The 15,401-nt window shown below is 40.8% G+C and overlaps 1 protein-coding gene across 2 annotated transcripts in view; it reads right to left on the bottom strand.

Annotated features, from left to right (window-relative positions):
* The window catches only part of CNIH3 (cornichon family AMPA receptor auxiliary protein 3), a 51,497-nt gene extending 38,247 nt beyond the window's left edge, over window positions 1–13,250 (bottom strand). For both annotated transcript variants that reach the window (XM_086460648.1, XM_086460649.1), the window contains exon 1: window positions 13,170–13,250. In XM_086460648.1, coding sequence (XP_086316774.1) covers window positions 13,170–13,250 — 81 coding nt within the window. The remainder of the gene's footprint in view (window positions 1–13,169) is intronic.
* Between the last annotated feature and the right edge of the window lie 2,151 nt (window positions 13,251–15,401).

Here is a 15,401-nt window from a genome sequence, read left to right as displayed (position 1 = left end):
AGTTACACCACTGTATTCTCCTACATAAATAAAAACTATACAAACCCCCCCCAAAAAACTATATAGATGGACAAAAGCAGTGTTACTGCTTCAGCTACGCCAAGTCTGCAGAGAGATGCAGTAGAAACCCCTAAGAATAATTATTTGGCAGTCACCTGAAACAGTCACCCATTAGTAGGTTGTGAAAAAGACAGAAGTTTATCTTCAGGAATACAGCCACACTACACAGAGCTTTGAATGGGAAGTTACTATCTCCATGAGTTACTGATTATCATTGCAAAATTGCAGACAATTTGAAAAAGCAACCTGATTTCTGAATTTAAAGAACTCACTTGTTATTATTAGTTTTGACAAAACCACTTAAAAAACCCTCAGCAGTTCTGTTGCGAACACAATGTTCCCAGAAGGACAACTTGACAAGCATCTATTGACAGATTTCTACAACTGCTGTGAAACAGGGTTTTCTAAATAATTTCATCCAACTGCAAGGAGAAACAGTTTTACTGGCTAACAACAGGATTCCGGACACAGATTTCATTGCTCACCACAGACACTGAAATATATTCCCCAGTTATCTTGAAACTGAGAGATGTCAACCCTCTCCCTCCAGAAGAGAAACAAATCTCCCACCTACTCCCCAAACACAGAGTTCAGAGATTACCCGTGCTTGTACCACAACTTCATACCCACTCACTCTCTTCCAGTCTAGACCAGCTGAAATCCAGCCAGGCAAAAATCAGCTGTGGACGTAATACACTGCAGTTCATTTAAGAGAAGGAAGACAAACAAGCAAGCTGTGCAGGAGGGATGATGCTAATACAGCTGTACAGAGCCTGTTTCTAAATAGGCTAATAATTTTGCTCCCTGCAGCTAGAAACACACTTCAAAATAGACCTCAAGCAGAGGAGGAATTTTTAAGGTAAGTCCAGACTGCCACGCTTCCCTCCTGCCCCAAAGGATTTCATCATCTTCTCACAATTCTTTTTTTCTTTTTTTTCTTTTTTTTTTTTTTTTTTTAAACCTTACATTACTGCATTCAGTACAGGGAAACAGTTCAGCAAGTAGCAGTATTCTGTGAATCAAACACACCCCTCAACTTTTTTTTTAAAGGTACAGTTCTTACCAATATTAAGAAAAAAACCCCACATTTTCAATTAGCAACAAAACTGGCGAATACACCTCATTGTTCTGAACAGAAAAAAGCTTGCATGTACACAGAGATGCATTACTTAAGTTTAACTGCATTCAGCATGGTAGAAACAATTCTTCTGCCTCAGCTGACTTAAAAAAATCATGTCTTCTAGCCCTCACAAGAGAACTTGAACCATCAGTCTACTCATTTTTTTTTAAACATGGATATAACAGTGTCAGTCCCACTGCTGGTATCATGCTACCATGCATAAATATACACTTCACTGAAGGGATTATAGAGGCAAGAAACCTACTCTTATTTTTCTGTATAAGAATTTTATACAATGTGAGACCATTCCACTTAGCAGGATACCTGTGCTGGAGACTCTACAGATCAGTGGTGAAGCTGTCAGGGTCTGAATCAAAGGCAGCAGACAGGAAGCTGGCACTCCCAAGCGGTTGCATGCGTGCTCTTCTCTTAACAACAAAATCTTACAGAGAATTTGACCATGTTTCCCACCGGCCCAAAAGGCCCCACATCTATGCACCTTTGTAGGCTATGCAAACTACAGGTTGAATCTCTGCAGTAACACGGAACTGAGTATAAATCTCCCACACTCCTTGTACTTTTGACACAAGCAGGCCACCAATACTCTGCCCTGCATATGGTCTCCTCCTCCTACACAGAGTATTTTACGTGGATTCTTTCTAAAACAAGCAGGTTTTTCGATTTAGATAATAAGATCAAAACCTTTTAAACATTTCAGTATCTAACTGCTTTTGATTTCTTCAGTTCAGCACCGAAACCCCAAGATCAGTTACTCACTGAGCACCAGTGACAACAAATTGACATGCCGTATCAGGAACACTGTCACTTGTTAGACAGGTACTAACTTCATCTGATAGTTCAGGACTGTTTCGAAAAGCAAACAAGCTGTTACAGCATGGATTCCCAGTCACAGCCACACATTCAGCAAGCTAAGAATGGGCAGCCTAGCCAAGGTCTTACAGACTCCTGCACCAACTTTTTCTTCCATCTTAGAAAGGATGCAAACAAAGACCATATCTGCAGATAAACTGAACAAGCAGATGTATAAAGTCAGGCCAAAGTTTCACCCCTAGTTGAGCTCAGATTTGTGGCGCTGATTCAGGTAACAGCTAGTGCAGATGACCTGGTTTGCAGACCTCTCAACCAGCAAGGGTGAGAAGAAAACAGCATTATTTTCTACCCATGCCCAGGAGAGGCTGGGGAACTCTGCTTTCAGTACAAGACAGAGCACTGCTTTGCCCTTGCTCCTGTTTATACTAAACTCCATATCAACTAAGAAAGCAATAAGAAATAAACCAACTAAGATGTATTTCTCCCTACCTCTGTATCACAGACTCATTGCTACAGATTTGTATATCTTCTACTTGCATAGGCCAAGTTCTTCACTACCCACCTTTTTCCACACCAAACCAGGAACAGGTTAGAAGTGAGCTGGTGAAAGACCTAATACAAAAGGCCAGATGCAGAAGGTCGGAGGAAAGGTGGCCTGGTCACATTGGACCAATAGCAGGTTAATTCTGGCTGGAGGCAATAGAACTGGCTACCTATAGATGTGAGAGGTTGTATTCTTCCAGTTTTGTTTTTCCCGAAAATTACAAATAATTTCTAATTTTCCTCACTCTAAGTGCACTGTGCTACCATGCAACATTTATACTTGTCTTTTTCTTCTCATCAAACCTATGATATGGAGGATACGCAAGGAGAAAGACACAGACACATTAAAGCCACAAAGCTCCGTCTTCATAAATTATTCTCAAAATGAACTGAAGCACTTTTTCTATTAGTTAACATCACAAAGCTTAGATAATCCCAAAGCTACGAATAAACAGGATGTTTCTGCAGAATAAATTCAGGGAAAGGGTAGTAAACAGATGGAAAATTGTACCAGAATAGATACAACTAGAAAAATATTTTTCCAAAGAAGGACGTAAGAGAATTAAATCAAAAGAGATTATTTTTTTTCAGTATCAGTAAAATAAAAATCACGCATGAGAGACTGGCCAATTGGCCAGTGCTGTGTCTAAGCAAGTTCCCTATCTTATCACCACACCACCATTTATTCTATTCCTGAGCTTTCAAAGATTCCTATATATTGTTACAAATTATTATTTTGACATTTTTAATTTCTGTTACACTGATATATGGTAGGGAGAAATATTATCTTCTTTTCCTTCACACGCTCCTTATGTTAAGTTCTATTCCATTTCCTCACAGGTTTCACATCGTTGCTGTTACTTCTTTTCCCCTCTCTCACATTCTCCATTCCTATCAGCAGTGATTTATGCACATTCACCAAAATACAGGAAACACATAGGGGAATGTGGGTTCTGTCGCTAAAAAATCTGTTCAAGCCTGTCACATTATTACACCATACCCACACAGAAGACTCATTACACAGGCTGTCCAAAAATGTCCACCACCTGAGTTCAACCATACTTCCTGGATTCAGGCAGCCTTTCCTTCTCAAATAATTGTCTCCCAAACAAGAATTCTGTGTTCTCAATCCTTCCTCTTGTTAGTCCCTTACTCATACATATATTTTCTTCCTCTTATTTGCTCTTTCCTTCACATCTTCCTCCCCGAACTCCTCCCTCCTACAGTCCCATTTCCCCACTTCCCACACCATTTTTATTCCCTATTACCCACTCAGAAAGGGTCTCAGAAAGGAGCCCGCTGTGAGGTAGCAGGCAGAAATCCTGCCAGATCTGTGCTTCCTGCCTCCCAGTGGCACAGCAGGAGCCCAGCTGGACCAGCATGAGGCAGGACAAGGGAACAGGGGCTGTTCTAAAGCAGGCAGCATCAGGCAGGGATGACCAGATTCAAGACTTTCCCAAGTTTTCTTTCTTTCCCAAAGAGAGGGCAAGCAGAACTTGGAGGAAATAACTCCAAGGCCAAGACACATCCACGGAACAGGCATCAGTCACATAACTGTGTTTCCAGAAATAAGGTAAGGGGAAGTAATACCGCAGCAAGCAGCTGTGGCTGCAGAAACAGGGCAAGGGGAAGGGAGACAGCAGAGGTAAAAATGATCAAATGTTGGAGAGTAAAATAACAGCAGCCTAAAAAGCATCCTCATCTGTTCACCTACGTTCCTAGTTTAGTTACAGGAACATGATTAAGGCTAAGGACACATTTCAGTATAGCTCCAAACAGGCCTGCCACTTAAATGATCAGCAAAGCAATTTTCTAAAGGATCTGCTAATAGTGTTTCTATAATACTGAGGCAAGAACAACTCTGAAGCACACACAATCAAATTGATCTCAGTGGAGCCTTCATTATGCTTGCTTATGAATGCCCATTCTGTCAATGTACAAGGCAGTTTATACTTAGATGGTGATACAATGTGAACTACTTAGCCAGAACTCATAACGCAATAAAATAATAATGCAACAGAAGAATGACTAAACAATCAAACACTTGAAACAGTGACTCACAGCATGAAGATGGTTGGCATTTAAATGCATTCAAAAATCAAATGTCATTCTATTCAAAAAAATGGCGCTTTTATCAACAATGCCTGGCACTTGCACAGTATCTGTTATCAGAGAACTGCAAGGACTGTAACTTACTAATTCTCACCATTTTACTGTAGATCTTAATTTTTTAAACTTTGGTTCCTCCAAAGACTTCCAGCTGTTTTTTAAAAAAAAATAATAATAAATCTGTCTCTGATAGCTAGAATATGACATGACCTGCAAAAGTGTAGAAATACAAAAGGACCCAAAGCCAACACAAAGCTTTTTCATGACCTATTGCCTTGGTGAGGAGTTGCAAGCAGCATACTATGGGACAACTCAATGAAGGAACTATTTCTTCATCTGCCTTATGTTCTGCTTCATATGCTCACATTATCAAAACTGGAGCTGTAAGTTCAGCACTCCTGCGGTATCTTGCTGAGAAAACCTACTTCCATTGTAAATGTTTTGTGATTTTCAATGTCTTCTAATGTAACTTTTCACAATGACGTTCCTAAAATAATCCTTGCTTTATATAGTAATACTTTTTCAATGGGAAGTCAAGAAAAATATAGACTCTTGTCCTGCCTTCACAAAGTGCATTGATGTTCCTCTGAATTTTCCTGGGCACACACTAAGCAAGAGGCTGTGTCACAGCAGAAAAGTTTTGTACTCAAACTGGGGGGACAGTATGGGCCAACTACAAGGTGAAAAACTGGCTGTACCATCAGACTGAAAGCATAGTGGTTACTGGTTTGAAGTCTGACTGATGCCCAGTTAGGAGTGGAGTTCCTCAAGTATCAATACTGGAGCAAGTCTTGTTCGACATCTTCATCAATGACTTGGAAGATGAGACAGATGGGGGAAGTTTGCAGATGACACCAGATTGGGGAGACCAGCTGACATACTGGAGAGCACGGCTACCATTAAGAGCAGTCTTGATAAGCTGGAGGAATCGGCCAGCAAGAGCCATTCATGATGGTCTACCAAGACAAGGGCAAAGTCCTGCACCTGGGACAGACTGTCCACATGTAACACTACAGCCTGGTGTAACACTACAGCAAAAAAGGACCTGGCTGTTCCGGTAAACAGAAGAAGTTTGCAGCACATGACATACAAGGAGAGACTAAGGGAAGTGGGTTTGGCCATGGTGAGATGTAATTACTGCATTCAGTTTCCTGGGGTAGGTTAGATAGAAGCAAGCACAAAGCTTTTCTCAGAGACATGCACCAAGAGGTCAAAACACAAAAGTCAGAAGTTGCACCTCTAGAAATCCCAGCTGTGTGTAAGAAAACAATGTGGACAAGTGAAGTGAGAAAAGTACTGCAACAGGTTCCTGGAGAGACAGGACCTACATAGACTTCATATGTCATCTGGACAAGGCCCTGAGCAGCATGGCCTAATTTTGAAATCAGGCCTGAATCGAATAAGAGATCTGGCTAGATGATTTCCTAGGTCCCTTCCAATTGAAATTATTCTATGAACCTTTTGTTATTTCTTTTAACAGGAGCTGGATGTTTCTGGACTTTAATTATTACCAAAGAACATAAGAACCATTCTGTCAATAAAACTGCTCTCTGCACAGCATCATGGTCACAAACTGATTTTTTTTTTATGGGAATTTCCAACTGCGAAACACTGCAAGTTGATCTAGTAAATCAAGTAGTATTTTACATTCTTCAACCTCTACCTCACCAGCTGACTCTGTCCTGTGACTTTAAGTGACTATCTCCTTGCAGAGTGGAAATCATAATTATTATTGCCCACTTCATATGGGAGAGATGAAGGTTCCACAGAAGGTGGAAGTGTTTTCCAAACCACCAACCTCCAGAAGACTGTCTCAATATCCCCAGCTTATGACTTAAGTGAGACCTAGTTTCATTGCCTTGTAGAGTCACCTCCAGCTGTCAGCAGCAACACTGGTTATAAATGAACTACATGTCAGAGGCACTGAGGAAGAGGAACAGGTCAAAGACAGGTCTAGTATCTGTAAGGAGAAGTTTCTTATTCTTTGCTGAGTTTCTTCCTCTTTCTGAAAAATATTTTGATAAAAGGATATTTATGTTGGAGTGGGGGGAATCAACTAAGCCAGAGGTCTGAGGGTTGAATTCCATGTTTTAAATGTGATTTAACGTAGTATGTGGTGTCTGAATAAACAAATACATGTAACAAGAGCTATAACCTCATGCCTCACTCAATCTAAGAATTGTACTCACGGTCTAATAAAATATGACAGCTATATTGCCTTGCTTATTAACAAGCATAGCAGTTTAAAAAAAGCACTAGAAATACTTATTTACCAATCTGGACATAAAATCCCTTCAGTAAGTAGATTTTCCAACTAATCTTAAGACCAAAAAAATATCAGATATGAGATAACCAAATAACATTTAAATATTTCTCTGCACATTTTTGTGGAAGGCACGAGACTCCACAGAATAATTTATTTTACACAGATAATGAAGTCACTATGACTTGTGAAGCATCTGGAATTGCAGCCAGTGGCAATCACTCACAATTTAAAGCCTTTCTCGAAATAAATCTCATCATGACAGTTCAAGCATACACAAGATCCATTTTAATCTTTCCACAGCATTTAAGTCTGTGGTAAAGTCCAAAGACTTGTATGATTTTTTAATTATTATTTAAGCATAGATAACTAAACTGAAATATACTTACTTTCTAATTTATAAAATATAGTTTGCTCCACAGCCTGTGCTGTCTGGCCTAGTATCTGTCTGTCAGCATTAATGTGACAAACTTCTGAAAGAAAAGTTGTAAGGGAACTGTCAAGCTATGTTACAGCCAGACCAATCTGGTTGTGCTCCGTCTTTAAAAAGAGTGCAAATATCAGACTCATTCCTTAAACTGTCATGACTATGAAACCTTCAGGGACAATGTGCTTAGCCGCTTAGAGAAGAGAAAATGTCTTCAAGAAATATGTATAACATACAGCAACAGCATTTGTGCTCCTGTTCATCAAACCTTAATCTGATTTTATTTTTAATCATGTAATTATCCAATATTCTCAGAGAACTGAATTAATGACTCATTAAAAGACAGCACTGCACATCAATATCTGAAAGAAAATTCACACTTGACCACAAGTCTGTAAGGAAATTACTTTCTGTTCAAAAGAGGCTCTAAAGCATCGTAAAGAGGCTCAATTGAGACAACTGGCAGCCTTTACTGAAGAGAAGCACAGGTTCAAGTGAGCTAATGGATCTCCTTACTGATTTCAGGTATGATAGATGGCTATCCTTGAAACCAAAGTTACAGAAACAATAAGACACTGATACACAGAGAACACAGACAGACTAGTCAACTAGTTTGTGACTGAAGCGCTTTGCTCAACTGAATTTGCTATCGACCCAAGCTTTAAATGATTCCCTTGTGTATTTTTTGTGTATATTTAAAATTAAGCCTGTTAGGCTAGGAATTTTATGAGGAAGCCTAAGTGAGTCAGATACCAAATACTCACCAAATTCCACATATAGAACTCTAGGAGAGCTTTTGAATTTTTTACATAAGCTACCACAACATGGGTACTAATAAACACGGTCCACATCACCAGGACAGTACAGGGACAAATAACAGAAGTGGCAACATCTTACACGTATATAGCACCTTCTGTCAGAAAGCAAAGGAATTTTAGGGATAGATGTCAAATAAAATGGCATGCAGTACTTGGAGTTTAGTTCTATTATCCACACTCAGTAAATGAGAAAACAAGGCATAGATAATTCAAGCTGTCTGCTAAACATAATAAGCACTGCCAATAGCAGAAATAGCACTGAATATAGATTCCAAGGGCTTCTTCCCCTGGTGTCTGCAAAAAAGGATGCTTTAATTGAAAACCAAAAGTCTGTCTTAACCTATATTACTCTCTTCAATCACTGCCTCCCACTGTTTTTAAGTATACCTGTGAATTTGTAACTGTTAAGTCAAGCCAAAGTCGTATTAAGGTAGTTTATCAGGACTAATACTATCCTCACGCTTCGAAAGAAAAACAAGGAGGGGGAAAAAAAAAGCATAAAACAAAAAAGCAAAAAATGGCCACGGTCTGATGCTTTATTCTTCTTATGCTGGGTTCCAGTAACTGTCACCAATTTCAGTGCACACAACTCTTGTCATGCCAGAGAGCTGTTCCCAGATTCATTTGAATTCACAATTATATCAGAATACTGCAAAAAGCATTTGGTTTGGTACAATTTCCTAGGCTGGCACCATTAATTTTTTCACTGGCATGACACTCCTAATACTTGCTGGCAATCCTTAAGTACTACTGGTTATGAAGCAGTCACACACGTTCAAAGATATGCTGGTATGAGTTCAGAAAGAGATGGCCCACCACACAAATTCTTTTTTTTAAAAAAAAAAAAAAAAAAACAGTAATGTTCTTGGTATTTATGAATTGGTTTACTGTGGTATTATAAAATGGAACCCTTGGAAAAGCTTTTTTCTTAAAGCTTTCCTTAAAATAACAAATCTCAAAAGCAGATAATTTCATCTTAAAATATTAAAAAAAGGAAGGCCTCAGATTACCCAAAACCAACGTATTTGAAGAGAATAATAGCGCTGCGGGACTTCAAACAAGCATGCCACATTTTGCTGACAAATAAACCATGATTTGGTCAACTTCAGTCAACTTCAGACACAACTCAGTGGAGCTACACTAGAAATGAAAGTGGTATGTCAAATCTTGTTGGGAATTCAAACAGACTTGACATAGCTCAGTTAGATGTTAACAGGAAGCTAAATCTTAGTTCAAGATGGTTTAGGAATGGAGTAAAACTGACTAGTAAAAAGCTGTTTATAAAGAAGAACAAGAGCCGAGGACAGCAAAACAAAGTGTCTGTGAGCGTTAGTAAAACAACCATATACTCTGGTTTTGAGGTTTTAACACGATCAGGCAAGGATATAATACCATGTTGTTTGTAGACCAAATTCTGCTGTTAGTTGTATCATGCAACCGCACCAAGATATGCTTAGCTGCATTAGTCCAGACAAGAGGACACCTTGGCCAAAACTCATTTAAATGATCCCTCAGCCAGTAAAGCAGAGTGCTCTTGTAACTGCACTCCTGCAACGAGTCACACACAGTATATACTCAAATCAACTGTGCTGAGGTATGTCTATGTATTACTTTTTCCACCCACAAGATATTCACTCACCACAGTTCACTCAACATTTTGATGCTCACTAACTTCATTTTAAGACAGTTTCATTTAGCTGATATACGTTCACCCAATATGGCTTCAAATATAACTGACTTTACCAAACTACATACTTAGGAGAACTGAAAGAACTCATGGAAAATTCCTGAATTTTGAAAGGACTAATTCATAGTGTTACATAAAGTTTACTCTGAACACCAAAAGAGCTGTTTGAAACAGCCTGTATAGTTCTAAACGGGAATGTAAAGGCTTTATTAAATTACAGAGGCTGGTTAGAAGAAACCAAGCAGAAAGGCCACCATCTTCTAGCAAATTCTCTAGTACTTCCCACAATAGTGGCATGAAAATATCCGCTTCTACAAGATGTTTCTAATTTGTGTTATTACAGATAGAGGTAATGTGGTCACTGAACAACCTAAATGCTTAAAAAATCCACATACCATCGATAGTGGTATTGGTACTATGTAGTACATGGAGAATTTGATTTTTCAGCCCTTTTCTTTCATTTAAGATGTATAAGTGAAAGTCCAGCAATAATACATTAAGATAAATCTCGCGTATAGTTTAAACAAATTTTTCTGATAGAATCTAATCTGCTTTTTGGTTTGGTTTTTTTTTTTTATCATGACAGACACCACTGGCAACCTACATAAGATGACTCAGAAGCAGGAAAAAAATTATTACATGTTCTAGATGTCTGAAGGAGTTTCTGTATTTTATTTACAATTCCTTTAAAATATTCTGACCATTCTGTCTGCCCCAAAGAGTACAGAACACAAGAGCAAATATAGAGCCTTTAACTTCTTGTAGGAAAGGCATCAGAAAAGCAGTTTCCAAAAATAAAAATCCTCATTTTACCCTCTTCTTTTGTTTTGGTTTCACAGTTATTATTGAACATATTACATCAATATTAATGAAAATTATAATTCATCTTGCTTCCCAGCAGGAAGAAAATGAGATTTTATTTGATCCACTGTTAGTTCATTCCAGATAACTGCCCAAACCTCAGCCAGCTTCAGGTTAGAACAATATGAAGTCCAAATGCTAGTTTTTTCTTGTCCTTCAAAATCATTTACAAAATACAAATTCTTGTTCAGTCTTAGAACCTCTAAAATCTTTCAGAGTGATGGGCGCTCAAATTAACCAACAGCTTAGTAACCAAACGTGGTTTTCAAAAATACAAAACCACTTTTAAATCATTTTAACAGGAAAATATATTTACTAAAATCCTCCACTGCTCTTAGGAGAACCTATGTAAAATATATCTACTGTCCCTTACAAGTATATTACAGTGAAAAAAATCAGGTCACAGGGAAGGAGTAGGAGTTTTGTTTCTTGGGAAGATTTTCACAATGAGATGTTTAAGGTAAAAGAAACTCCTATGACTCAGTACATAAGCTACACGTTAGACTACATTTTAGTAGAAATAAGAAACCAGATTGTAACAGTTCTTACAGAAAAGGATAAAACCCCTTGTGTTTAGTATATGTGGGTTATGAGTATGCTTAAAAGTTTATTCTGGCAGCGCGTTAAATGTGTTACCCTGTGACCTTCACAAACCATGTATTTTAATAGAATTATTATCTATTTATAAGAAAAGAAGACATCAAGTCTTGCTCTAGTAAAAGCATTTCCAGCCATTTTCAATTTCAATCCCTCAACAGTTTTTCAACAGATGTAAGAAATATGCACCATAAACATAAGCCTATTGACAAAAGGCTTCCCTTCCTAGTTGCCTCATAAGAGGCTCTAGAACTAATGGATTGCTCTCCATGAGTTTACAGACTGAAAGCTGAAAAACGTTTCACTAAGTAAATCTGCGGTGACTACACTGATTTACAGGAGAACAATTTGCCAGATTTTCTAGAAGTACTGTATGTCTTCAGAATACAACAACTTCAGTCCAGGAAAAAGATAACATGGTAACAGACTTCAAATATATTTAAAAAAAAAACCACTAAAATTGTGATAGTAATCAAGAAAATGTTTAATTTATAGCAAGAGATTCAGAGTAGAATACACTTTTAACTCTAAACCCTTTGAAGCTGTAGCATCTCACTTTTGGAGACCTAAAGGTTTGTGGAAGTGGAGGAAAGAAAATACGAGTAATCATCTAAACTTTACTATGCCTTTTTTCAGAGGAGTGCAGTAGTTGACTGCTAGAGACCCTTTTCAGCCTTTAAGTACTTGACATCACTACAGTACTTGGTATTACCATCACACTTCTGTAGTTTCATTAATAAGAAAAAACTTGTAACTGCACCATTAAGAGTTGTTCAAAATAATTCCATTTTAAAGAGTTCTCAACAAGACAGTGATCTGTTTCACTCTTGTAATACACGTACATAAAACTAAGCCAGCAGCTTTACTCTCATTTCAATAATTTCTTATCTCCCTTGCTTGTCAGTTGAAGGTTTTTTTAACCTTACTCCATCAGGTATCTGTAGAGGCATTCATGAGACTTGTTTTATTTTTCAACTTATCCTATACCATCCTGAACATTTATGGTACGAAGTTATTTGTGCAGCACACACATAGCCTAAGTAATTCCGAAATATGTAACCCTTTAAAAGAATTGCAAGTTATGCATAACAATAATTTCACTACTAGGGCAATAAACACCGTCCAAGTTGCCTGCTTACACCTACCACAGTCACCCTATGTACAGCAAGGAACGAACACCACCACTTTCGAGTGAAGTTAATGAAGATGGACACCGATATCCAGCTGGTGCATTAGAAGGATGAGGAAGTTTCACATTCAAATCCGACTTTTGAAGAAGTTATTAACGTAATTACTGAAGGAACAACAACCTTCACTGCTTCATCAGGTATGGGGCGGTTTCTCCCTCACAACGCTCTGTTCTCAGGCAAGAAAAACAGTCGTTCTTACCTGGACGACCTCACGTTCCAGCACAGGCAGTACTGGAGTCCCGAGTACCTTTTAGCTCCGCCAAAGCCAACGGCGCAGGGAGGTCTCCACACGCCCAAGGCGAGGGCAGCTTCCAAGCTGCAAGCGCTTCCCAGGAGCGCGGTCCGCCGGGTACATAAGCTATGGCAGAAGCGCCGCCGTTGGTCTTTACGCTTGTAAAAACTTAATAAATGAAGTGACCCGCGCAGGGGTTTCACGGCGCGGTCTGGCTGCCCTGGCCCGGCCAGGCGGGGGAAGCGCGGGAAGCGCCCGCTCCCGCCGTGGGACGCCGGCAGCGGGGTCTTCGCCTCGGCTCCCCGGACACGGGGCTGCCCGCCCCGCCGCCCCTCTCCCCTCACAGCAAGACCTCCACCCCCTGCAAACGGTGCCCCTACCCTACGGTTTCCGCGGGCGGCGGAGGGGCCGAGGGGCGGTGGGGTACTCACATGCCAGATGGCGAAGAAGATGAGGGCAGCGCAGAGGACCAGCGACAGCATGTAGCAGAAGGCGGCGAAGGTGAAGGCCATGGCGGGGAGAGCCCTCCGCGCCCCCCGCCGCCGCCCGAGGGGTGCCGGCGGGTGACCTGGAGAACAGCGACCCCCGAAATCCCAACGGGGAGAGCGGCGAAGCGACCAGGCGCCCTCACGGCGGAGGGGAGTGTCACACACACACACCGCGGGGACGGGCGGGCGGTCGCCCCGCCGCGCCCCTCGCAGCCCCTCCCTTCGCTCCGCCGAGACCGCCCCAGCCCCCGCAGCGCCGTCAGCGTCTGGGGTGCCCGGCCCGTCCCCTCCGCCGCCTCCGCCGCCGCTCTCCCCTCCCCGCTGAGGCGCGGCGGTGGGCGGCCCCCGCCGCCAGGGCGCCCCCGGGGGGCGGCTCCCCTCAGCGGGGCCGGGGGTGGCTGCGGGGGCTCGGCGGCGGGGCTGGCGGGGTCCTGCCGCCCCTCGGGCGGCGTCTGCCGTCACGGCAGCGTGGGGCTGGCTGAAACCGTGTGTCACGACAGCGTGAGAGGAACGAGCGTGGGCTGGGATCAGCTGAGGCCAAATCCTGAGAAGATAATTATATGCCTAAACTTGAAGTGTTTGGGTTTGGTTTTGGTGTTGTTTTTTTTAAAAAATATTTTTTTTTCCTTTTAGGCCCAGGTAAATCTGGTGAGCCGTGCCCCAAGGCCCAGGCGCCTGGGCCGCGCCGAGGAGGGGAGCGCGGCCGGCGGCGGAGGCCGGTGCTGGAGTGTCCGTGGGGTGGTGGGGAGAGGGGAGACAGAAATCCAGCGAGGGGCTGATGAGCCGAGGGGGAGTAGCTGAGCGAAGTAGGATCAGCCCACCCCTTCCCACTAGACGAGAAAGATATTTACAGTTAGAGCAAATAAAGACAAGGCTTTCTTAAATGCCACAAACTGGGAGAGCACTTCTGATGACTTCCAGGTACGTGCCATGTCCAAATAGCTGAAGGTACGTATTTAGAACAAGGAAGGAAGGGTAAGCCCCTGCCTTCTTACCCTGTCTTTAACAACATCCATAGTGTCTCCAGACGTGACTTAGCCATTTCTGCAGGAGGTCTGGTTCAGGTTTACCTTCAAAAGTTCTTCCACTTCTTGGGAGCATGTCAGCTGACACAACACTGCAGGTTTGTAAGCAAAAAGTTTTCAGGAGAAAATACCACAGAACCACCAGAAGTCCCGTTTAAAAATACTGAAAACCATAGATGAAAGCTATGTATTTGAAATATTCTTACAAAACTTCAGAAGAATTTCAGTTCACTGCATTTTTTCTAACCTTTTATGGATGGAAAGGGATTTGGTAACGAAAGTATTTAGAAACTTGCCAGTGGTCACTTGTGAAAAGTCAGGCTTTGTGATACAAGAGACTGTGATTCCATCAAAGCCAAGTTCAGTACAAGCTTTCTTTTTAAATGTTTACAATGCATTTTTGTTTAAAATTATGGTGTATGATTTTTAACATAATACGCACTTTTATCCTGAGGAAAGAGTGCTGATTTGAATCAAGAGTCAAGGCCACTAATTAATAAACCAATCAGGAATAAACTGATGGATATAACCTTTTATAATCGAGCTGCTCCAGACTGTACATGTGGTTTGATGCTTTAATTAAGAAGGACAGAACACAGCAAATGGTAATGAGCTTTGCTGTCATACAGGGATGCAGTAAATGCATTGTAATCCTCTGACCTTTTAATTCTTTTGTATCTGAAATCCTGCAGAGCGTGTGCTCACGAAAGTACATGGTTTATTCATAGCCACACATTTTGAGAAGAGTTGTAAATTAGGTACAGAAGAAGTCTTGGGATTTTTTTTTTTTTTTGCTATGGTTACTTTAATATCTGGATATATATTACCTATGTTAAGACTCAACACAAAAACTGGTGCTTCCAAGAAAACCAAAATAAAACATTACTTTCTAGAGCATTTTTATGTATGCACACACACACATACATACATGTATCTATAAAAAATATAAAAACACTGTAGGTATCATAAAAGATAAAGTGGAAACAACCATTAAATCTCGGTTTAGGACTACACTCCAAGGTAAATATTCTCCTGCTTTTCACCATCTCTCATCTGCATTTACATTCCAGCTGTGCATTTGGAGCTCTTCAGTGAACACACAAGCAAAATATTTGTTTCTCATTTTGCAAGGAGACAGTTCCACAGCCCA

This window comes from Leptosomus discolor, chromosome 2 (assembly GCF_034619465.1).
Source record: "Leptosomus discolor isolate bLepDis1 chromosome 2, bLepDis1.hap2, whole genome shotgun sequence".
Classification (NCBI taxonomy): Eukaryota; Metazoa; Chordata; class Aves; order Leptosomiformes; family Leptosomidae; genus Leptosomus; species Leptosomus discolor.
This window is presented reverse-complemented; position numbering and strand designations above follow the sequence as displayed.